This window comes from Aotus nancymaae, unplaced genomic scaffold, assembly GCF_030222135.1.
Source record: "Aotus nancymaae isolate 86718 unplaced genomic scaffold, 86718_ANA_hifiasm-v0.15.2.pri h1tg000057l, whole genome shotgun sequence".
Lineage (NCBI taxonomy): Eukaryota > Metazoa > Chordata > Mammalia > Primates > Aotidae > Aotus > Aotus nancymaae.
The window spans coordinates 60,659,287-60,683,674 of record NW_026988471.1 but is presented as its reverse complement, the minus strand read 5'-3'; the positions used below and the strand labels follow the sequence as shown (position 1 = coordinate 60,683,674).

General features: G+C 40.8%; 1 protein-coding gene across 7 annotated transcripts in view; it reads right to left on the bottom strand.

Annotated features, from left to right (window-relative positions):
* COMMD1 (copper metabolism domain containing 1) overlaps nucleotides 1-24,388 on the bottom strand; it is a 239,231-nt gene that overhangs the window by 179,080 nt on the left and 35,763 nt on the right. Inside the window, exons 1-2 of one of the 7 annotated variants that reach the window (XM_021672874.2) lie at nucleotides 10,619-10,663; nucleotides 10,024-10,215 (exon numbers count right to left, since the gene is read on the bottom strand). The exons of 4 other annotated variants lie outside the window; for them this stretch is intronic. In XM_021672874.2, coding sequence (XP_021528549.1) covers nucleotides 10,024-10,026 — 3 coding nt within the window. In that variant the 5' untranslated portion in view covers nucleotides 10,027-10,215; nucleotides 10,619-10,663. Of the gene's footprint in view, nucleotides 1-10,023; nucleotides 10,323-10,618; nucleotides 11,738-24,388 lie in introns of those variants that run through there. 2 more of the 7 variants (XM_021672872.2, XM_064364164.1) reach the window with 2 other exon arrangements.

Below are 24,388 nucleotides of genomic sequence, written 5' to 3'. Positions count from 1 at the left end.
AAATCTTTATTTATAACTCTTAACAGGAATGAAGAAAAGATTTGGGTTTATTAGAGAATGGATTTAACAATAAACTCAAATTCATAAAATAGAAAGAATTTTTTTTTTTTTTTTTTTTTAGGGTCAAAGAAACTCAGTAAAACACTGGCAGGTGGCATGCCCTTTTAAGTTTCCTCTGGTTGCTTTGTCTTTAAGACAAAGATTTTACAGACTATTGCCACATAATGCTTTTTAATGGAAAAAAAAAAAGGAGGCAAAGATTTTATGGCTAACATTAATTTCTGCAGATTCCAATTTAACCAGCAATGGGGTCAATTCAACAACTGCAGTTTGGCAAAAAAACTGAAAACTACAGTCTCGAAAAAGACTGAAAATTCTGTACTTATAAAGAAAATATAGGACTCTACTCAAATTAAATGGCAATGTTTTACAGTTTTAAAGCTATGTAGTTTTATGGAATTGATGGGGTCCAGCAAGTGCTACCCCAAAATATGTCATGTAGGCATTTTAGAAAACAGAAGCAGAAAGATCACTCTCACAAACCACCCCCAGTCTCCTATGAAGCAGGTCATAAAACCTACACCTGTAATCTCTGCTTCTTGGGAGGCTGAGGTGGGAGTTCAAGGCTGCAATGAGCTATAAACACCCCACTGCATTCTTGGGCAACAAATGAGACCACATCTCTTAAAAAAATTTTATGGCCGGGCGCGGTGGCTCATGTCTAATCCCAGAACTTTGGGAGGCCAAGGCAGGCACACTGCCTGAGCTCAGGAGTTCGAGACCAGTCTGGGCAATACAGTGAAACCCCGTCTCTACTAAAATACAAAAGAAATTAGTGGGGCAGGGTGGTGGCAGTGTGTGTCTGTAGTCCCAGCTACTTGGGAGGTTGAGGCAGGAGAATTGCTTGAACCAGAAAGGCAGAGGTTGAAGCGAGCCGAGATTGCGCCACTGTACTCCAGCCTGGGTGACAGCGCAAGACCCCATCTCAAAAAAATAAAATAATAAAAAGAAATGCTTACATAAATTAAATAATCCTTAAACTCTAAAAAATATAAGAAAGTAGGCTGGGCATGGTGGCTCACACCTGTAATCCCAGCACGTTGGGAGCCCAAGGCTGGCAAATCACCTGAGGTCAGGAGTTCGAGATTAGCCTGGCCAACATGGTGAAACCCCATCTCCACTAAAAATACAAAACTTAGCCAGGCATGGTTGTGCATCCGTGTAATCCCAGCTACTCAGGAGACTGAAGCAGGAGCTCGAACCCAGGAGGTAGAGGTTTCAGTGAGCCAAGACCATGCCACTGCACTCTAGCCTGGGTAACAGAACAAGACTCTACCTCAAAAAAAAATAATAAAGTAACCCCAACATTTTTCCAGTGTTGGCAAGGATGTCAAATAACTGAAACTATTATGAACTGTTGGTAGAAATGAAAAATGGTGCAGTTATCACCATCACCAGTGCAGTTTATCAGTTTCTTTAAAACTTTAATATACACTTCTGATATGATTCAACCATTTCACTTCTAGGTATTTACTTAAGAAAATGAAAGCATACATACATAGAAACGCAATCATCCAGTGAGTCCTTCCTGCCCACTGCACAGACAAAATCAATTAATTCACTGAGACTGCAGCATGGCCAGCCACACAAGGTAACTGGAGTTATCACTTAAATCCATTTCTCCAAGAACTCAGAAGCTAGGTTGAGTTTTTATGGAAAATTTGGTGGGCAGGAGGCTAGAGAATGAATGCTGCTGACTGGTTAAGGATGAAATCATAGATGTATGGAAAACATTCCTTATGTGGGGCCACAGGACCAGCTGAGTCAAAAGTCATGGTTCTGGGTGTGGGTCAGTCAGTGGCCAGAAAGTTTGAAAAAAAATCTCAAAAGACCACTCTTAGGTTCTACATTAGTGATATTATCTACAGGAGCACTCGGGAAAGTCACAAATCCTGTCGCCTCTGGCCACAGGACTCCTGAGCAGTAAAGGATTATAAAAACTATGCCGAGGGTCTTCAGGGTACTTTGGGCCGGAGGATTCCTGAAATCAGGGATCACCCACATACGCTTTGAGACATGCTTTATTTTTTTTTTTCTGGAAGTCCTGCAAATTCCCTAAAAATTGAATGAATTATAGGGCAGACCTATGGTGCCAATGGGTCATGTTTGGTTAGAAGGTGATAATCTACAGAATTCTACAGATTCCAGGTACTATGGACCTATTCCATAGGGACTAATAACAGGATGAATCTTCTTTAAGATTTGGCCTCTGGGTGATTTTGGATTTTTACGTGCCAGCCCTAATGGCACAGATTTTCTGATGATTAGTAAGCATTTATTCTTTTGACTTGATTACTGTCTCCTGTTCATGTGAATTTATTACTCCCACTGAAACCATGTACTTACCAATAAACTATTTGCTATTCAGAAAAAAAAAAAAACTATGCCTATATTTTAGCAGAATTCAGATCCCTCACATAATCCTAATCTTGTGGCCTTTTATTAGTTTTACAAAGGTGGTTTTCAGTCCCTCAGCATGGTTAGCTTGACCCTATGCCCAGGAATGAGCAAAGATAGCTTCGAGGTTAGAAGTAAGATAGAGTCAACCATGTCAAACTTATTTTACTGTTACAATTTTGCCAAGGCAGTTTCACAAAGACATACACAAATAGTCATATCGCCTTATTATAGCATACAACAAACTCAGCAATAAAAAAAAAAACTATTGATACAAGCAATATGAATGAATCTCAAGAATAATTATGCTGAGTGAAGGTAGCTAAACAAAGAAAGACTATTTTATGATTCCATTTATATAAAACTCTAGAATATGTAAATGAATCTATAGTGACAAAAAGATCACTGGTTTCCTGAGAGGGAGGGTTTGGGGAAAAACAGAAGAAATTTGTTAAGGGACAATGGAGAAACTTCTGAGAGTGACAGACATGTTCGCTATTATGTTGACAGTTTCATGGGTCCATTCATGTGTCCCTTTATCAAACTGTATGCTTTAAATATGTCCAATGTACAATATGACCATTATACAGCAACAAAGCTGTTAAAATAATGAAGGTCCCAGGTAAGAGTTTTAATATATTTTACAAAGATTTTAATATTGAAGGGACCTACTTGGACTCACAGAGTTGGTATAAAGATGGTATAAAGATTATTTTAAAATAAAAGCAATTTGAACTGAAGATGCAGAAAGAATTTTTTTTTTAAGCAGAGTCTGGTTGTGTCACCCAGGCTGGAGTGCAGTGGTGTGTTGTTGGCTCGCTACAATCTCTACCTCCCAGGTTCAAGTGATTCTTGTACCTCAGCCTCCCAAGTAGCTGGGACTACAGACATGAGCCACCATGCCTGTCTAATTTTTGTATTTTTAGTTGAGACAGCGTTTCACCATGTTGGCCAGGCTGGTCTCGAACTCCTGGCCTCTAGTGTCTACCTGCCTCCAACTCCCAAAGTGCTGGGATTACAGGTGTGAGCCACTGTGTTCAGCCACAGAAAGAAACATTACCTGAACTTCCCTAATTCAACTTCCCTCTGGAACACCCAGCTGTCATTAACCCTTTCTCCATAGGAGTTTCCGGTGAATTTGGCTGCCATAGAGACAGTCTGCCCATTGCCCCTGGCAGCAAAAAGGCCAACAGAACCATCTACACCTTCCAATTGAAGCCCTAAATCCCTCACCTCCATTTGAAGTTGATAAACTTATCTGGTTTTGCTTTCCCTGATTTCAGTTTCCCATGATCAATGAAGAACTGAAAACATTAAAATATTAATTGGAAAATTCCAGAAAGAATTCACAAGTTTTAAAATGAGCACCAATCTGAGCAGCGTGAAGTCTTGTGCCCTCCCACTCCTTCTTGACCTGGATATGAATCATTCCTTTGGTCTGGGTAGCCATGCTGTATATGCTACCCAAGGTCACTTAGTAGCCTTCTCAATTATCAGATCAATTATTTCAGTGTCATAGTGCCTGTGTTAAAGTAACCTTTGTTTTACTTAATAATGGTCCCAAAGCCCAAGAATAGTGATGGTGGCAACTCGGATATGCCAAAGAGAAGTCATAAAGTGCTTCCTTTAAGTGAAAAAGTGACCTTGGCATTCCTTGGCCAGGGTTCAGTACTGTCAATGGTTTTAGTCATCCACTGGGGTCTTGGAACACATCCCCTATGGATAAGGGGGAACTACTGTATAAACCTTTTCTCTCTGGCTATTGAATGAATTACTCACCACTAAGCATTCCCAAGACACACATAAATAAACCCTGTCTCTTCTCCTATTAATCTGCCTATTATCAGATAATGTGCAGGTCCCCAACAACTAAACCCAAGTTGGAGGAGGGAAAATTTTCCTCCCAACAGATTTGTCAATGAGGTTGGGATGGTTAGGATTCCCTGCTTGTTCTGGAAACTGCAACTGAGATCCCAGGACCTATGACCCAGCAAGCGAAAATAAACGTTTTACTTGTCAGACCCTAGATCTTGGGGTCCAGCTGAGCAAGGATGTTAAGAGGCTCTGCTTTCCTTTTCCAAAATTTAGATTTATAGGAGAAAACACTTTAGGAACTAGTTCTTTGGGTATTGTGACTCTTGGTTCAAGTACTCTTATAACAGATTCTTTCTTTCTCAGGGATAGCCATAGTGTCTTGTCTTGTTTCATTTTGTGTCCTGAGACCTTGGCTTAGATCCAATAACAGAATGTCTGTTATTGGTTTTCTACCTGCCAGTAGGTCTATTTCTACCTGCCAGGAGGCAGCCAGCAGCCTGGGGGCCTGCGATACTGGACCATGCCAGCTCTCAAGTGAGTCTGTCTAAATAAAAGATCTCAGTCCATAGGGTCTGTGTCATCTCTTTCCTTGCTGCCTTGCTAGTACTGAGAAATCCCATTTCAGCATCACCTACCCAGTGTCGAAAGTATTTCACTTTTATTGGAGGTCACAAACACAAGTGTTCACAAACACCATTCTTTTTTTTCTTTTAACTCAATCTGCCTTGACTTGGGATTGACAAACACTATTCTTATTGCCTGCAGCAAAAAAGATTTTTGCTTCTCTCTTTGGATATCTTTGAGAGTGACTTTGGATCAGAGGCTCCATCTTCTGCATATTTTTTGGGAACACCTATTGCACCCATCAGTAAGCCATAAAAAGACATAATTTCAGTTACATTTTGAATGACTGTGCTCTCTGAAGCTGGGTTAGAATCTAAGGCTTCTTTGTTTGGAAGGAACTTGGGCTAGAGCTCTTCTTAACAGCTTTGGTTTTGAGGCCTTTCTGTACTCCTCTTAGGCTAGAAGTTCTCCCTGGCTCTTTGTTTCAAGGCTTCTCTGCTCTCTACACTTGATCTTGCTCTTCTCATGGGAACTTCTCAGTCAACTGAAACCCCTCCTTGTCAAAACCCTGCTGACTACATGCTCTGCCACTGCAGCATTAGCTCTTTCCCTTCCTTTCTTGTTGGCATAACTTTACAAGGCATAATTTAGAACTTCAATGGCTCATTTTTAAAATTTTGCTTTAAGAGACAGGTTTCACTATGCTGGCCAGGTTGGTTTTGAACTTCTGGGTTTGGACTCAAGTGATCCTCCTGCCTCTACCTCCTCGGTAACTGGGATTACAGGTGCAAAGACACTGTGTCTAGCACTTCAATGGCTTCTTTGAGAAAACTTAAACATCTCCCAAGATGGCTCCTCTGAGACTCATCCCTTCCCACTCTACCTCCTCAAGTCCCTATAGTCACTGGAATTTTAGGCATCCCTCTCCTTCCTTTGGGAGATCTTGAAGGGGACTCAAGGACCTTGAAAGCAACTACCTGGGGCAAACAAGGATAAATGGGAACAGAATTTAGTCTACCTCCTCCATAAATACAAGAAGACAAAACAAAGTCTTAAAAGTCTCCTCCAAAAATATTGGTAAAAAGCTTCAGCCCTTATATTGAACAATTTGTTTTATTTACCGGAAATATAATTTAGATGAAAAAAAAATGAAGCAAAGACAAGAACAAACTCTTACATTTATAATCTAGTGAATTCTGTATCACTGTATTTATGCCTGGCTCAAGATAAATTTTTAGAGTGAAAGTCATAATAATCTCTACTTCTTTCTGTATATGTGTATATATATTATGTATATGTGACATTTTCCTATCTTCAGATGGTATTACCAATTACTAAAAGAGCTCCATTCTAAATAATCAGCTTAGAGAAAAATAAGTGTTTATATAAATTAAATATTCCCCAAACTCTAAAAAATATAGGAAACTAATCCAAATATTTTTCAAATTCATGTGTTTTTAGAGCTAATGCCTGAAGGATACAGGAAAAAGAAAAAAAAAACTAGTTTAATATTGTTGATTGGGCCGGGCACAGTGGCTCACGCCTGTAATCCCAGCACTTTGGGAGGTCAAGGCAGGTGGATCACGAGGTTGGGAGTTCAAGACCAGACTGGCCAACATGGTGAAACGCCATCTCTACTAAAAATTACAAAAATTAGCTGGGCATGGTGGCTCATGTCTGTAATCCCAGCTACTTGGGAGGCTGAGGTAGGTGAACTGCTTGAACCAGGACCCAGGAGGCGGAGGTTGTAGTGAGCCAAGATCACATCACTGCACTCCAGACTGGGCTGCAGAGCGTGACTCTGTCTCAAAAAAAAATAAATAATATATATATATATATTTGATTTATTAGCCAGCTGTTATGTGCACACTTGTAGTCCCAGCTACTTGGGAGGCAAAGTTGGGAGGGCTTGCGCCTAGGAGGTCAAAGCTGCAGTAAGCGGTGATTGCATCACTGCAATCCAGCCTGGGTGACAAAAAAACAACAAAAACAATATTGTTGATTTATTAAAACAGATATGTCTTCAGAGTTTTCTGCATTAAGTATAATGCAGACATACATTTTATTTTTATATGTATACTTTATATTTTATTTGTATTTATATTTATATATTTATTGGGCTTACTCATAAATTAAGCTAATATATTTATTAGATGTTTAAGATCATAAATTTACAGATGCGATTTTAATCAAATTGAGTCTCTGTTCTGACAAAAATATTTCAACAATAATTATGTTTCGTAAGTCTTAAAAGACGGGCCCTGAGCCTGGTGCGTTGTCTCACATCTGTAATCCCAGCACTTTGAGAGGCTGAGGTGGGCAGATCACGAAGTCAAGAAAATTGAGACCAACCTGACCAACATGGTGAAACTCTATCTCTACTAAAAGTACAAAAATTAGCTGGGCGTGGTGGCACGCACCTGTAGTCCCAGCTACTCGGAAGGCTGAGGCAGGAGAATCACTTGAATCTGGAGACGGAAGTTGAAGTGAGCTGAGATGCGCCACTGCACTCCAGTCTGGCAACAGAATGAGACTCCGTCTCAAGAAAAAGAAAGAAAAAAAAAAAAAAGATGAGCCCTGGTGCATGCCTATAATTCCAGCTACCTCAGAAGGCTGAGGCAGGAGGTCTGCCTGAGCCGAGGAATTCTGAGAACAGCCTGGACAACACACAGCATCCCATCTCAAAAAAAAGAGGTACTCATGCCTATAATCCCAGCACTTTGGGAGGCCGAGGTGGGTAGATCACGAGGTCAAGAGATCGAGACTATCCTGGCCAACATGGGGAAACCCCGTCTCTGCTAAAAATACAAAAAATAGCCGGGCATGGTGGCACGTGCCTGTGGTCCCAGCTACTTGGGAGGCTGAGGCGGAAGAATCGCTTGAACCCAGGAGGCGGAGGCTGCAGTGAGCTGAGACTGCGCCACTGCACTCCAGCCTGGTGACAGAGCAAGACTGTCTAAAAAAAAAAAAGGTACAAATTTTTTTAAAAGAAAAAATTATTTGCTGAAAGGGTGTTAAAAAAAAAAGTCATTTTCAAAATCTGTTTGGTAATTTGAAACCTTAAGTTATACTAAGTGACAGGTATTCATTGAATAAGTAAAATAAAATACTGAAACAATTACTAAACATAAGTTTATATATGCTTTTTACTACTTATTTTAACAGAGAAACTAAAAGATATTTGGGTCTCTTAGTAAACATCTACTTTTCACCACATTAAGAAGTTTTATTATGAAGAAGCTTATATTTCTAGAACATGTGAGATGCTGTATTCATAAAATTTACTAATCTGCTAAAAAAAATGCTGGTATGTGACAGGCAATTCACAACTGTCTACTTCCTAGATTTCCCTATAAAATAAATATTGTTAAAAATAATTTATATATGTTAACAAAACTACTATAAGCAGTAAGTGTGAAGGGAAACAACTCTGCATGAAAAGTATTCAAGGAATGCAAAATATGTTTTTGTAGTTGATTAAGAGGTCGTTGAAAGGTTGTTCTAGAATGAGAAAGAGGAAAGGACAAAAACCTGAAGGAATATATGAAGTTGTAAAGGAAATGTGAAGGAAAAAAAGAGAAAAAAACATATTTTACATGGTCAAGCTGGCTAAGACTGAATGGGTTTATTTATGAGGTTTTAAAATAAGCTTTAATATCAATAGTATACTGATGTAAAACTAGACTTCAGTTTTCTCTCTCAAGGGACAAAATTTCTTGGACTACTAGTCTGCTGTTTATGAGAGACTGTATAAAAGATTTTTCTTTACTTTTCAAGTAATCTGCCTAGGAAACAAAGATTCTGTGTCTTATTGGAGTAATTTCCAGTGCTTTATAATATCCTTATTTAAGAGAACCAAGTCTTCTATTAGAAAAGTGGCCTGAGATCCTATTTAATCAAATATTCAAACCTTTCAACATTTTGCCTTCTCAAAATCAAATCCTAAATACAATCTTGATCTCAAACTGAGAATTTTCCAGAGGGTCCCTGGAAAATCTCAAAGGGTTTGTTTTTTCATCTTTTAAAAAGAGAGATATTAAAAATAACTAGGTTTTCCTGAACTTACCTCTGATTAAATTTTTCAAATTAGGTTTATTTGATATGTTAAATTGCATGGGAAACATTGTAGGAGTGATGTGTAACCTTCTCTAAGTTACATCTGTGTAAATCAAAAATAAAATTTGAAGGCTCCCACAACCATCTGAATGTACTGCTTCCTTGGCCAGGGCACTCTAAAAATTAACCAGGAAGACTGGTTCAGGCCATGAAGGGAAGTGGGGATAGGACAGGCCTCATCGTACCTCTCCAGCATTAACATTAATGCAGACTGATAAGAAACATTTACAATCTATTTTCTCTAAAACCTGCTACACGGAAGTTTCATCTGCAGCATAAAACCTTGCTCTCCACCACCCCTTATTTTAACCCAGACATTCCTTTCTACTGACAGTAACTGTTGGAACCAACTGCCAATGAGAATGTGTTTAAATGTGCCTGTGACCTGAAAGTCCTCACTTCAAGTTGTCCCACCCTTCCACATGAAACCAATGTAAATTTACATGTGACTGATGTGTTATGTCTCCCTAAATTGTATAAAAGCAAGCTGTACCCTGACTACCCTGGGCACATGTCATCAGGACCTCCTGAGGCTATGTCATGGGTGCATCCTTAACCCTGGCAAAATAAACTTTCTAAATTGACTGAGACCTTGTCTCAGATATTTTGGGTTCACAATTGGCAACCTGAAAGGGCTTCTGAGTGGAAGTGCCCCTGACTTTTGACAAATCACCTACTGGTGCGTGGTACTAACTTGAGTTATCTTTATTGCTCAAACCAACTGGATAATTGGCTGAGGTCTAGGAAGCCCCACACCAGAGAACCACTGATCTCCCAGAACTTCGTCAAGATCTAAAGTTTATTTTGTTGTACATCTCCTTTTTCTGAAGTTTTACTTGCTCCAACAAGAAAGGCAAGTTTTCCTGCTTCCGTGATGATGGAAGGCAGGTAACTCCTTTCTGGAGTTTGGGCTCACTTACAACAGGGAAGGTGAGTTTGATTTTTTTCCTGCTTTTAGGATAGTACAGAGCAGTCTTCAACCTGAGACCCATTCCTAGGTAAGTAGCTGAATTGGGCTTTCATTTGACAAAAGTTACAATTAACAATCAGCTGGTCTTAATTTCTCCTTACCATAAGAGCACTCAGTAATCATACTGCTGGGTTTTTATTGTTGTTGCTGTTGCTATTGCTGTTGTTGTTCTGGTCTTTCTCCCATTGGGTTTGACCAACTCCAACTCTACTTGACTTGGCCAAATCCAAATGAGAATTCCAAATTATGGGAAACAAGGCCTCTGAATTGCCTTGCAATAAAATTCCTTGCAGCTGCAAAAAGGAAAAACAAAACAAAACCATGTGTGTGGTTTCTGTGTTTGCTTCCTGTCTTGTCTTCCATCCTACTCCTCCTTCCCCTTCACTATCTTCACTACCAAAAAAAAAATCTAAAGAAGCCTTCTAATGACTCAAACCCCTTAAAGAACTCAAAACAAAGGCACCACTTGCCCCTTTTTGGAATGTCCTGTTTTCTTATGGAGTTTCAAACGAAATGGGCAGACTCTTTTGGTCTACAGCTCTGCCTTCCTGTATTGCACTCCCTGACCTCTTTGACTTTTGGAGGTACCAGAAATTACCTTGTACCATAAGAGGACTTGGCCTTGGCATGTGTAATGGCAGATCACAGTTACAAAGTTAGGAGTGGCTGAGAACAGTTTACAGGAAGTAGTCTTACCTGGTTTAGCTGAGCTCCTAGGAAGTTGTTGTCTAGGATCCCAATTCTAGTGCAGAAGTGCATTCTTTTTCTTTTTCTTTCAAAACAAAGTCTTGCTCTGTTGCCCAAGCTGGAGTCCTGTGGTGCCATCATTACTCACTGCAGCCTCAAGTGCCCAGGCTCCAGAGATCCTCCTCTTCAGCCTCCAGAGTAGCTGGGACTACAGATGTGTGCCACCACACTCAGTTAATTTTTGTACCTTTTGTAGAGACAGGGTCTTGCTATGTTGGCCAGGCTGGTCTTGAACTCCTGAGCTCAAGTGATCCAACTGCCTGAGCCTCCCAAAGTGCTAGGATTACAGGCATGAGCCACCACCTGGCCCAGAGGTGCATTTTAAAGAGTCTTCTCCATTGCCTTTCCTCCTGAAATTAATCTTGACTGGCTTGTGTGCACATTTGTGTGAGGAACTGAACTGTCATTTTCATAGATAAATAAGAGACTGAGTTTCCTCAGCTCCAAAGAGAAAGAGCATTTTGCTCTTTCCAACCAAAATGTGCCCCTGGGTCACTCAAGGCCAAGTGGAAGTGTCTTGGGGGGGTTGACCTCCTACAACGTGCAGCAGCCCTACAGGGAACTCCCAACAAAATTAGTTTAAAAAAATTCTTGCCCATGAAGCACATATAGGAGCTAGTCATTCCTCTTTTTTTTTTTTTTTTTGATGGAGTCTCACTGCGATGCTCAAGCTGGAGTGCAGTGGTGCAGTGGCATGATCCTGGCCCACTGCAAGCTCCACCTTCAGAGTTCAAGCCATTCTCCCGTCCCAGCCTCCGAAGTAGCTGGGATTACAGGTACATGCCACCATGCCCCTCTAGTTTTTGTGTTTTCAGTAGAGATGGGGTTTCACCATATTGGCCAGGCTGGTCTCGAACTCCTGACCTCAAGTGATCCATCTGCCTGGGCCTCCCGAAGTGTTGGGATTACAGGCATGACCCACTGCACCCAGCCTCATTCCTTACTTTGAGCCCTCCCAGTGGTGCTGGACCTCCACAAAGAGAAACTGAAACACATAAAAGGGCAGAAATGACTCAGTGATGACACACTATGGAGTCCCACTCACAACCAGCACACTTTTACCCACTCCACTAAACCTTAAGGCACAGCTCAGTTCCTCCTTTTAAGAAAAAAATGTGGAAAACAAATAATCTAGGAATGAAAAAACACAAGGATAATGACCTCTCTCAGGCACCCTGTTTGCTTTTATGACTCCTCTACTTGCAAGTGGTTGTATAATGGAAGGGCATGCCAGGTTTTCTAATACTGCAGCTGGTTACACATTAGAGGTCTGTTCTTGTGCACATTTTAAACTGATGGGTAAATTACACCAAGAAAAATTAAAAGCCTGAAGGTGAACCTGCAACTATAAAATTCCTAAGTTCTCTGTCTGCTTTCTTTTCAGCCTGCTTTAGGCTATTGTTACTTTTCTACTGAGATAAAATCCACTGTTTGCATCCAAACATTTATTTTTGCTATTGTTGCAAAGTGGTAAGTCTGTATTAATATCTCATGGCTAGAGTTCTGAAGCATAAACTATAGGAACTTTGTATGCGTGTATACATGTGTGTTTAGGTATATGTACACATATTTTGTTTTGTGTTTTTGGCCACAAGGTACCAGACTGGCTTAAAGGTAAAGAGTACTCATAAATTAATAGCTGGACACAGTGGCTCCTGCCTGTAATCCCAGCACTTTGGGAGGCCAAGGCGGGCAGATCACTTGAGGTCAGAGGTTCAAGACCAGCCGGGCCAACGTGGTGAAACCCTGCCTGTACTAAAAATACAAAAGTTAGCCGTGTGTGATGGCGTGCGCCTATAATCTCATCTACTTGGGAGGCTGAGGCATGAGAATCACTTGAACCTGGGAGGTGGAGATTGCAATGAGCCAAGATCATGCCACTGCCCTCCAGCCTACATAACAGAGCGAGACTTCATATCAAAAAAAAAAAAAAAAAAAAAAGAGTACTCATAAATAAGCCTAAATAGTTTTCAAATTCATGTGACTTAAGTAAAATCTTTAATAAGCAAGCTTAGAAATTATTGGTAAAGTAATATTAGAAATGTCTTAAGAATTGTTAGCACACATTTTTGTTTGCATTTATTGATCAAAGGATTCCATACTTATCCTTGCCAAATACTATAAGGTATCAAAATTTGGCAAAAGAGTTATTAAACTATAAACCAAGCCCCAAAAAGAATGATCTTTGCTTATGTAATTTTTAATAAAATAAGACATTATTATTGTTGGTTTAATGAAAACAGCTAAATCTTTTTTTTTTTTTTTTTGAGATGGAGTCTCACTCTGTCACCAGGCTGGAGTGCAGTGGCTCGATCTCAGCTCACTGCAACCTCCACCTCCTGGGTTCAAGCAATTCTCCTGCTTCAGCCTCCCAAGTAGCTGGGATTACAAGCGCACACCACCACACCCAGCTAATACGGGGTTTCACCATGTTAGCCAGGATGATCCATCTTCCGACCTCATGATCTGCCCACCTCGGCCTCCCAAAGTGCTGGGATTATAGGCACGAGACACTGTGCCCAGCCTAAATCTTTTTTTTTTTTTTTAAGACCAAGTCTCACTCTGTCACTCAGTCTTGAGTACAGTGGCACAATCTCGGCCCAGTAATACCTCCTCCTCCCAGGTTCAAGTAATTCTCATACCTCAGCCTCCCAAGTAGCTAGGATTACAGGTGCATACCATTATACCCACCTAACTTTTGCACTTTTAGTAGAGAGGAAGTTTTGCAATTTCACCCAGGCTAGTCTCGAACTCCTAGACTCAAGTGATCTACCTGCCTCCACCTCCCAAAAGTGCTAGGATTACAGGCATGAGCCACTGCACCCGGCCATAAAGGGGAAAAATTTTAAAAACAGGCAAATGAAAAATCTTTCACATCTGCTTTTGTCTGCATGTCTGTTATATCTGTATGTTTATTTGTGTCATATGGAAGTGATATTTCACTATTAAACTGTGTGAAAGAGCTCTAATCAAAGAAAAGTAAGAGCTTATCAGACTAATAGGAGCTAGCTCAGCCAGGCACAGTGGCTCACACCTGTAATCCCAGCACTTTGGGAGGCCGAGGAAGACGATCATGAGGTCAGGAATTCGAGACCAGCCAACACGGTGAAACCCCATCGCTACTAAAAATACAAAAATTAGCCGGGTATGGTGGCATGTGCCTGTAATCCCAGCTACTCAAGAGGCTGAGGCAGAAGAATCGCTCAAACCCAGGAGTTGGAGGTTATAGTGAGCCAAGGTCATGCCACCATACTCCAGCCTGGGGAACAGAGTGAGACTCCATCTCAAAAAAAAAAGAAAATAAAAAAATTGGGGTAATTAACAAAAAAATGGGAAAAGAAAAAGAGAGTCAAAGAATTCACCCCAGAAGAGTGACAGAAATTTTTAGACGGTTATTCACTATTTGCCCTAGATTGGAAAAATTTTTTTTTAAAAAATCAGAAGGCAAAGGTTATCATGAGAAAGCTGACATTGTCTGGGGCAATGCTGAGGCAAATTAAGATAAAAAAATTTGACAAAAAGGCTTGAGTCCCTTGACTCCACTCCCTGCTGGGAACCCCAACCCCTTTTTTACCATAAAAGGTAAAATGGTCTTGGGGTAGAAAAGTTCCTGGGACCAGAACATAAAAACATACAGGCTAATAGAACTGTAAAATCTGAGATGTTTAAACAGACTTTATGTAAGGTAGTTGTGACTCTTTTCACCTAAATGTCTTATGAAAATGGGTACTGTATCTGACTGGGGGATGTTTCCCCTATCTAGTACTACAAAACTGAAGGCAGGTAAATCTGCTCTTTCAGAAATGTTAACTGGACTTACTAAATGGGAGCTAGAAAGATTTCCTGAGCCCACAAAATATCAGGGAAAAGCTGGAGTGCTAGATGGGACAAATCCTCCACTTTGTAGCCTTTTGTGGAACACTTATTGGGACTTATGGCAAAAAAACTGTGAGCACTTCCCAATAACAACTACTGGACTAGAGAATTTCTACTGAAGGGGCATTTACTGCCTTGCTATGGAATGTTAGCTGAAGCTACCCCTATGCTAATGGAAATAAAGGTGTTCAAAGAGTTCCATGATAAAATTAAAATGCATAGGATCTTGCCATCTGGGAATACAAGAAGGAGATATTCATAAGCAAGAACCCTCTTTTTCCCCTAGGACTGATTCTAACTATGTGAGGAGCTGCTAGATTTTATAGATCCTAATTGCTCTCATGAGCTGTTTGGCTTGTGAATGGCAGTTCCAAGGTGAACAAACATCTTGCTTGGAAGGCTGCTGCTCTGGTTAAAGAATGGTCCAGAAAACCTTTTTTTATAGTTATTTATAGTTTAGAGCATTTGGGTGAAGTATGATTTGTAAGCAAACTTACCTCTCTCTCTGAGTTATCCAAAATTCAAATTGTGATTTTATGACAATATGGTTATTTGCATAAGTTAAGTAAGAGTCTTTTTGAACAAAATAATTGGAGATTGGTTATTTTACCAAGACTTTGACTAAAATTGCATATTTTTAGGTAAAGTTTCAGCAAAATCAACTTGAAAGGGGCCTATGTAGCCAATCAATTCTTGCTGCACTTTATGTGAATAATCAAAGTATAATAAATCTAAAATTTAATTTGCACACAAATTGATCTTACTATAATTTCTCTTTAATAGAAAAGGAAATTCAGAGAAAGAAATTGTTTCAAAGGAAAAGTATAACACTCGATACTAACTTCTGTTTGAGAGCAGACTGAATTATGAATTATTTCTTGGCTATAATAATCCTCTAGAGAGTACCAGATTATAATTTTTCTTCATATCTTTAGTTGGTGCCCTAATGGAAGAGGTTCTCTTTTCTATTCTGACATACAAATACTCTTTTTATTGTCAAAATATTAATGTTATTTATTTCTCCTTACTTACAAGGAAACCAAAATTATGGTATTCTCAAAACCAGAGATGCCAATCTCTCTTATTTGGCATCCTGTTACCGGTAGAAGAGATCTGAGTTACCGGCAGCAAATCTATACAGGTCCTCAGCAACTTCAGTCCTTGCCTCTTCGGAAAGAATTTGACTGAGAGGCATAAAGCAAAAAAGAGACGAAGGCAAGTTCCAGAAGAGGAATGGAAGTTTATTTGAAAAGGCCTTAAAACAGGAAAGCAAGGGAACATGTGCTTGGAAGAGACCCAAGCGGGCATGTGACAGTTAAAGAGAAAAGGTCAAGTGCCCTGTTTAACCATGTCCCTAGGACTTTTATAAGCTCGCCTCTTTCCCATGTTTCTTCCTTTAGGGTGGGCTTTCCACATGCCCAGTGCTTTCCTATCCTTTGGAACTGAACACACGCAATGTGTTTAGGGAGTTCTAAACATGGCCATCTGAGGCTTACTTCCCTTTTCCAGTGGAGTGTGCCCCCAGAAGATCATACTTTACCATTTTCTTTTCTTTTTTTTTTTTTTTTGTCTCTTAACACACATGCCCAGGAGTTGTACCTCTGTGGGGCCTGCATTCAGTTAATATTTTGATGTTAACAGGTATGGACCATTAGGAAATGGCCTCTCCTTCGAGCTGCCGAATTATCATTTTTAGATAGGCAATGTAATAATTGCTGAACCATCACCTGACATTCTAGTGAGTAGGGAAGAGCCCTCTTCTGCCCAGCTCATGCCTAACTAACTACCTGTAACAATCCTATTGGGCCCAATCTTTTTTCACTGCAAATGCCTTGCTGCTAAGACTACACAAGCACCCTCCCTCTAGGCCCAGGGACTGTCGCATGGGAGTGTAAGGGCAAGTTTTGAGGGATACAATTAGGTCAAGGTCAGACCCTCCAAGTCAAGGATGGATACAAAGATGCCTGGACAGCTGGTAAAAGAAGAAAATAATTACAGAGAGGATGATGATACCTTGTGACGAAGCCTCCTGGGTATAATACTCCCAGCTATGAGTTGTGCAGATATATATATATTTTTTTATTTTTTTCAGAACAATGTTTATGTTCTGTATAGCTAATTGCTAAAGTCTGTAACTAAAACGAAGATTACGTAGCTCAATGCATAACAGAAGTTAAAAATAAGTCAGTTTTTTTCATTAATTTTAATGAAAATTAACATTTAAAAAAACCCTTTGGCTTTTTGTTTGTTGACATTCTACTTAAAAAACAAAATTAATAATAATTTTAAGGGGTAATGAATGCCTGTCCATGTCTATTCCTATCTGGCTTAGAATAATTAATTGACTCTAAGTCTTGTTTACTCTAAGTCCCTCGGCCATAGAGAGTCCCACTCAAGGACAGGATAAACCAGGGGCAGGCAGCCATGCCACCCCAGCAACACTATGGAACGAAATTAAAATGTTACCTTTGGCAAATCTTGGCCAGAAGGGGGAAAATTCAAAGACTCCCACAACCATTTGACTGCACTCTCTCTTTGGCCAAGGCACTCTATAATTTAACCAGAAAGACTAGTTAAGGCCATGAAGCGAAGTGGGGGGTAATCATCACACCCTTCCAGCATTAACATTAATGCAGACTTTCAGTCTAATAAGAAACATTTACAATCTATTTTCTCTAAAGTCAGCTACCTGGAGGCTTCATCTGCAGAATAAAACTTAGTGTCAGCCAGGCACAGTGACTCACGCCTGTAATCCCAACACTTTGGGAGGCCAACATGGCAAAACCCCATCTCGACTAAAAATACAAAAATTAGCTGGGCATGGTGACACACGCCTGTAATCCCAGCTACTCAGGAGACTGAGGCAGGAGAATCGCTTGAACCCAGGAGGCAGAGGTTGCAGTAAGCTGAGACCATGCCACTGCACTCTAGCCTGGCAAGAGTAAGGCTCCATCTCAAAAAAAAAACAAAACAAAAAAAACACCTTGGTGTCTACAACCCCTTATCTTAACCCAAACATTCCTTTCTACTGACAATAAATCTTTCAACCAATTGCCCATCTGAGTGTGTTTAAATCTACATATGACCTGGAAGCCCCCACTTCAGGTTATCTCCCACCCTTCCAGATGGAACCAATGTAAATCTTACATGTATTGACTGATGTATTATATCTCCCTAAATTGCACAAAAGCAAGCTGTACCCTGACTACCCTGGGCACATGTCATCAGGACCTCCTGAGGCTATGTCATGGGCACATCCTTAATCCTGACAAAATAAACCTTCTAAATTGCCTGAGACCCTGTCTCATATTTTGGGTTCATGTCTGTATGAGAAAATGTTATTAATATAAGTACTCCAAAAATTGTATAAAAGGCCAAGTGTGGTGGCTGATGCCTATAACTCCAGCACTTTGGGAGGCCAAGGCAGGAGGATCACTTTGCCCAGGAGTTCAAGACCATCCTGGGCAATAAGATAAGACCTTGTCTCCTTTTTAAAAAAAACTATATGGGCCAGGTATTGTGGCTCACACCTGTAATCCCAGCACTTTGGGAGGCCAAGGTGAAAGGATCACCTAAGGTCAGAAGATCAAGACCATCCTGGCCAATAGGTGAAATCCCATCTCTACTAAAAATACAAAAATTAGCTAGGTGTGGTGGTGTGCACCTATAATCCCAGCTACTCAGAAGCTGAGGCAGGAGAATCACTTGAACACGGGAGGTAGAGATTGCAGTGAGCTGAGATCACGCCCCTGCACTCCAGCCTGGTGATAGAGCAAGACCCCATCTCAAAAAAAGAACAACAACAAAAAAAAATACATGAAGTTTGTCAGTGCACTCATTGTCCATAATATATTCTGATATAATGTTATCAATCATAATTCCAATCATTATTTTAAAATGTTGTATGGCACAGAAACAAATTTCCTGTCAACTCCATTATTTTGATAATGAACTCAAATAAAATCTTTAACCATGGCCATTTTAGGTCTTTTGTCATTCACATGTAATTACTCTTACATTCAAATGCTTCCCTGAAAGCTCACAATCAGCTACAAGCTGGAATGCTTCATATTCAACATAAGTGACTGCCTCAGAGACCCAAAGAAAGAATTATACAGGTACTCTGAGGTATAGGTTCCTCATGGCATTGCTTAAATAACTTTGAAATCATACCGTTGGACTAAGTGAAAATGTACAAAACTCTACTAGAGAAACTGATAGGTACATCAAAACTGATAACCCTCATCTGTAAAACGGGAATGAAAATTAAAAAAAAAAAAAACTGGGCTGCTGAGTGCAATGGCTCAGCACTTTGGGAGGCCAAGGCGGGCAGATCCCCCTGAGCTCAGGAGTTTGAGACCAGTCTGGGCAATATGGTGAAACCCTATCTCTACTAAAATACAAAAAATTAGCTGGGCATGGTAGCACATGCCTGTAATCCCAGCTACTCAGGAGGCTGAGGCGGGAGAATCACTTGAACCCAGGAGAAGGAGGCTATAGTAAGCTGAGATCACTTCACTACACTCTGGCCTGGGCAACAGAGTGAGACTCTGTCTGAAAAAAAAAAAAAAGAAAACTGATACCTAAGATCAAGCATATGTCCAATTATCATTCTTGCTGCATTTATATAAATGATTACACCAAATTTAATGAGATTAGATTTTTGTAAACAAGAGTGTTCTTTTACCTTTACTTTTGATCAAACTGAGGATGACTAAACAGAGAAATTTTACTTTTTTTTTTTTTTTTTTTTTTTTTGAGACAGAGTCTTGTTCAGTCGCCGGGGATAGAATGCAGTGGTATGATCTTGGCTCACTATAACCTCTGCCTCCCAGGTTCAAGCGATTTTCCTGCCTCAGCCTCCCAAGTAGCAAGGATTACAGGCACCTGACATCATGCCAGGCTAATTTTTGTATTTTTGTAGAGACGAGGTTTCACCATGTTGGCCAGGCTGGTCTTCAACTCCTGACCTCAAGTGATCCACCAGCCTAAGCCTCCCAAAGTGCTGGGATTACAGGCATTAGCCACTACACCTGGCCAGAAATTTTACACTTCAATAGAAAATTATCATCTACGCTACTGGGTTTTCAGACCATAGTTCTGTTATTTGTCTCTGAGCTATCTTTCACCACTCCATAAACTACAGCCTGCTGTCTGGCATATCTTGTCAGTAATTGTTTCCCATTTTTCTCCCACCCTCCTGACTTGAAGTCACTAAGAACTAAAACCTGACTGCCCGGATCCTTATTGAGACTCTAGTTTCTCTTGTCCTAAAGTCCTACAAGCTGAAGCTGGATGACCTGATATAAACTAAAAGAACTTATTAATACAACCATTTTGGCCACGCAGGAAGTTCTCTGAACACCCACATCCTCCACGGTCTGCTCCAGGAAATAACCTTGTTTTTCTCTTGTTAATCTGTCTTTTGTTAAAGGAGTCTATTCCAGTTAAGAATTTATGAGGTGGCCAGGTACAGTAGCTCATGCCTGTAATCTCAGCACTTCAGGAGGCCAAGGCAGGAGGATTGCTTGAGCCTAGCCTGGACAACACAATAAGACCCTGTCTCAATTTAAAGAAAAAAGAAAAGAACTGATGAGGTTTGATAGACAAACAGTTTTCCCTCTCTTCACAGACAAACCAGTGACTGCTGTACTAACTAGCCCCCTTTCCTTTTTGTTTATCTCTCAATTTCACATCCCTTTCTTGATTAATTGAAATTCTTTTTTGTTTTCATGACAGCCTACCATTCAATTAATTGAAATTTTCATTCCATAACTTGAACTTGTTAAGCCTTCATAAAAAAAATTTTTTTTTGAGGCAGGGTCTCCCTATATCTCCCAGGCTGGTCTCAAACTCCTGGGATCAAGTGATCTTCCCGCTTTTGTCTCCCCAAGTGCTGGGATTACAGGTAGCAGCCATCATGCAGGGCCACTCATTAAGCCTTTTAAAAGACAAATAGAAGTTTTACTTCAAGTTTCTTCCTTCATTTTGATACCCTAGAGGATTATTCAAAGCTCTAAATTCATTTTCCCTCAAGCCTGAGGTAAAACTCATTTACTGTGGACATCCCATGGTTCATTCTTTATGAAAAACCACCCCCATGGCCCTTCCAGGACAGTTGTCCCAACTGTGCACTCAAGAGATACTAATAACTAGAACTTTTCATTCTATACTACCCCTCACAGTCCCCCACAACCTACTGACACACACTCCTATCTCAAATTCATTTTGTATTTAAACATGTATAGTTGTTGATGCTTAAACTGGATTTAGGTATTTTAGATTATACCAAATAAGGAAAACAAAAGTTGCTTGTTGTTTTTGTTCACTTTCTTTTACTAAAACTAAATACTCAAGACTGAGTATTTGGCTCATAGTTTTCAAAGCTGCAAAGTCCAAGGTTGAGGAGCTGTACCTGGTGAGGACCTTCTTACTATGTAATATCATGGCAGAGAGTATCACACATGGGAAGAGGTCAAAAGCATGGCAGCTCAGGTCTCTCTTTCTCTTCTTATAAAGTCACCAGTACCATCATGGCTCACCCCTACATTGATACAGAAGGGCTGGGCTCCGAGTTAATCCCTATCCTTAAGCCTGGAACCATGGCACTAAGTAAAAACAGCTGACCCCGTTTTTCCACCCAAATGTTGCCTTTTTGGCTTGCCACACCCTTATCCTCTGCCCCTGCAAACCACCCTGATAAAAACACTTCAGCTGGCAGAGCAACACAGGCAGCTCAGCATTAAGGATATAAGCGGCTGAGCATCAGGGATACAAACAGCTGAGCAATGGGAATACAAGCAGCTAAGCACTGGGGATACAAGCAGCTGAGCAGCAAGCAGAGAAGAAACTGAGTGTCAGAGACTATAGATAGATGGGACTAATTTCAGATGTGCAGCTTTGGAGACAGGCCCAGCCAGAGATGGCCAGGCTTCAGGGAAACATCAACTTCTTTCTGCACAATCCCCTTTCCAACTCCCCATCTGACTGAGAGACACTTCCATGGCCCAGTTAAATCCTCCACATACACTACCCTTTAATCTGTTTGTGTGACCTGATTCTTCCTGGATGCCAGACAAGAACCCAGGTGCCAGGAGGGCAGGGGCTGCCACTCTGACCCTCCAGTCAGCTGACACTTAGTCATCCCTGGACAGCAGAGCTGAAAGAGCACTGGTTGTAACACGGTTGGATGCTGCTGCAGGGTCCACACAGAGCCTGCTCCCACCAGAGAGGTGCAACCGGCTGCTTTCAGCATTCATTCACTCTGGTTCCTGCACTTGCTCGCATGCTCCCTCATGCAAGGGGTTTGAGCATGCTGCGGTCCGCTGCCACACATCTGTCACAAATCCAGCGAGGGGGTCCAGGGAATTATCCCTTCTCACCCTGACCTTTTCTAATCCTAATTACCTCCCAAAGATCCCACCACCAATCAATATATAAATTTGGGGATTAAGTTTCCAACATATGAAATCTGGAGAACACATTCAAACCACAGCACGTATTCACTTGTTCTTTGCCCCTTAGATGTAGTGCCAACCTCTGCTATGTCTACGGTGAACCAAGAACTGGGGGGTGTGGGGGAGAATATAAAGCCAATGGTTCTTTTATTTACCCCTCTAATTTGAGCTCCAAGCACAGAATGTAACTGCCTGTTTTACTATTGAGAGGCCTGTAAAGCATAAGTGGTATCTGAATCTCTTGGCAATTCAGACAACTGAAATAACAGCAAGGACATGTCACGAATGGAAGTACTGACTTTACAAATCCACTTGTGCCTTTTGTATACATTTTATCCAAAGAACTTTGTAGACTTAAGACATTACTGTTAGAGAATTATTAAAAATGTAAGCAGAGAAAGAAGAAAAGTCCAGACACAGTGGCTCACGCCTGTAATCCCAGCACTTTGGGAGGCCGAGACGGGTGAATCACAAGGTCAGGAGTTCGAGACCAGCCTGGCCAACATAGTGAAACCCCATCTCTATGAAAAACAAAAAAATTAGCTGGGAGTGGTGGCAGGCACCTGTAATCTGAGCTACTTGGGAGGCTGAAGCAAGAAGAATCACTTGAACCTGGGAGGCGGAGGTTGCAGTGAGCCGAGATTATGCCACTGCACTCCAGCCCAGGCAACAGTGCAAGACTCCGTCTCAACAACAACAATAACAACATAAGTTAAAATGTTTAGTTATTCATTTAGCAAATGCTTAAGTACTCAAAATTTTTCAAGGCACTCAGCTTGATGATGAAGACCATGGTGTTGGCCAGGCATGGTGGCTCATGCCTGTAATTCCAGCATTTTGGGAGGCCAAAGCGGGAGGGTCGACCGAGCCTAGGAGATAGAGGCTGCAGTGAGCTGAGAACATACCACTGTACTCCAGGCTTGGAGACAGAGCAAGGCCATGTCTCAAACAACAACAACAAAGACCATGGAGTCTTTCAAAGTCTCAGAGGCACACAACTGGGATAGAAATCCTGCAACTACCATCCTCAAATGCAAAGTTCCTTTGGTATGTATTGTCTCAAAATTCTAATTCCTCAAGCTGTCTTTTCTAACTGAAACTAACATTTTTCACTAAGCCATCTGGAATTTTACCCAATCGTCAACCAAGTGTCCAATATCCTTACTGATATATCATAATTTGTGATCTGAATGTCTCAAAATGAAGTCACTCATGTCAAGTAGGATTGAGCCCAGAGTAAAGCTGTTCACCCCCTCAAAGCCATAAACATAATGGATTGAGGTCATAAGATAGCACCTGCTGTTGCCCATTACCAACCAACACCTGAGCTGAACTCAAAAAGTGAAACATGGCTGAGATAATGAAGAATAGACCCATCTGTGGAAGACCATAAAAGCAGCAAGAATAAGGCTAGTCCAAGACCCTTTGGAGGCTCTGTTCATGAGAACTCTGAGGACTTCTTCCAACTTTGGCGGCTGCCACTGGAGGCTTTGCCAAAGAGAAGTAGCAACCCTACTACGTGACCAGCATGCAAAGGACTTCCAGATCCATTCGACTTGTCTGTCAGCATACTAGTTTCCCAATGTGGTTCATACTCTGTGGTCCGTTACCTTCTCTTATTTTATTTTTATTTTTCCTTTTTTGAGACAGGGTCTCACTCTGTCGTCCAGGCTGGAGTGCAGTGGCATGATCTCGGCTCACTGCAACCTCCGCCTCCTGAGTTCAAGCAATTCTCCCACCTTAACCTCCTGAATAGCTGGGACTAAAGGCATGCACCACCATGCCTGGCTAATTTTCATATTTTTTGTAGAGATGAGATTTCCCCATGTTGGCCAGGCTGGTCTCGAACTCCTAACCTCAAGTGATCCACCCACCTCGGCCTCCCAAAGTGCTGGGATTACGGGCGCAAGCCCCCCACACCTGGCCTATCCTCCTTTAATTACTGTGTCTGTTTGTACACTGAATGTTAATTACATATTTGACGGTCACAATAAGCCATGAGTTTGAACATATATAACTGGCTGAGTCACTGAGAAATCTCACAGCTTCAGTCTGAGTTAGCATAACTAGGCAGTGTGAACCTAATTAACGTAACACTTATCATATCAGAAACATGTTTGTTCCCCCAAGAACTCCAAAGACACACACTGCCTCATGCTTCCATTCCATGCCTATCAAGCAACCTTCCAACTATTTTCTTAGAATTCCAGGTGACTTAACATTTTAAAAAGGTATCTTAAATAATGGATACAAGCAATTCTGATGAATGGATAGGTGAGCTCAAACAACATGAAAAAAAAAAAAAGAAAGAAAAACAACAACCCTCTGGTTTATCCAATAGTCTCTTAGAAGTCTCCTGTTTTTTTTATTTTTCATTTTATTTTTT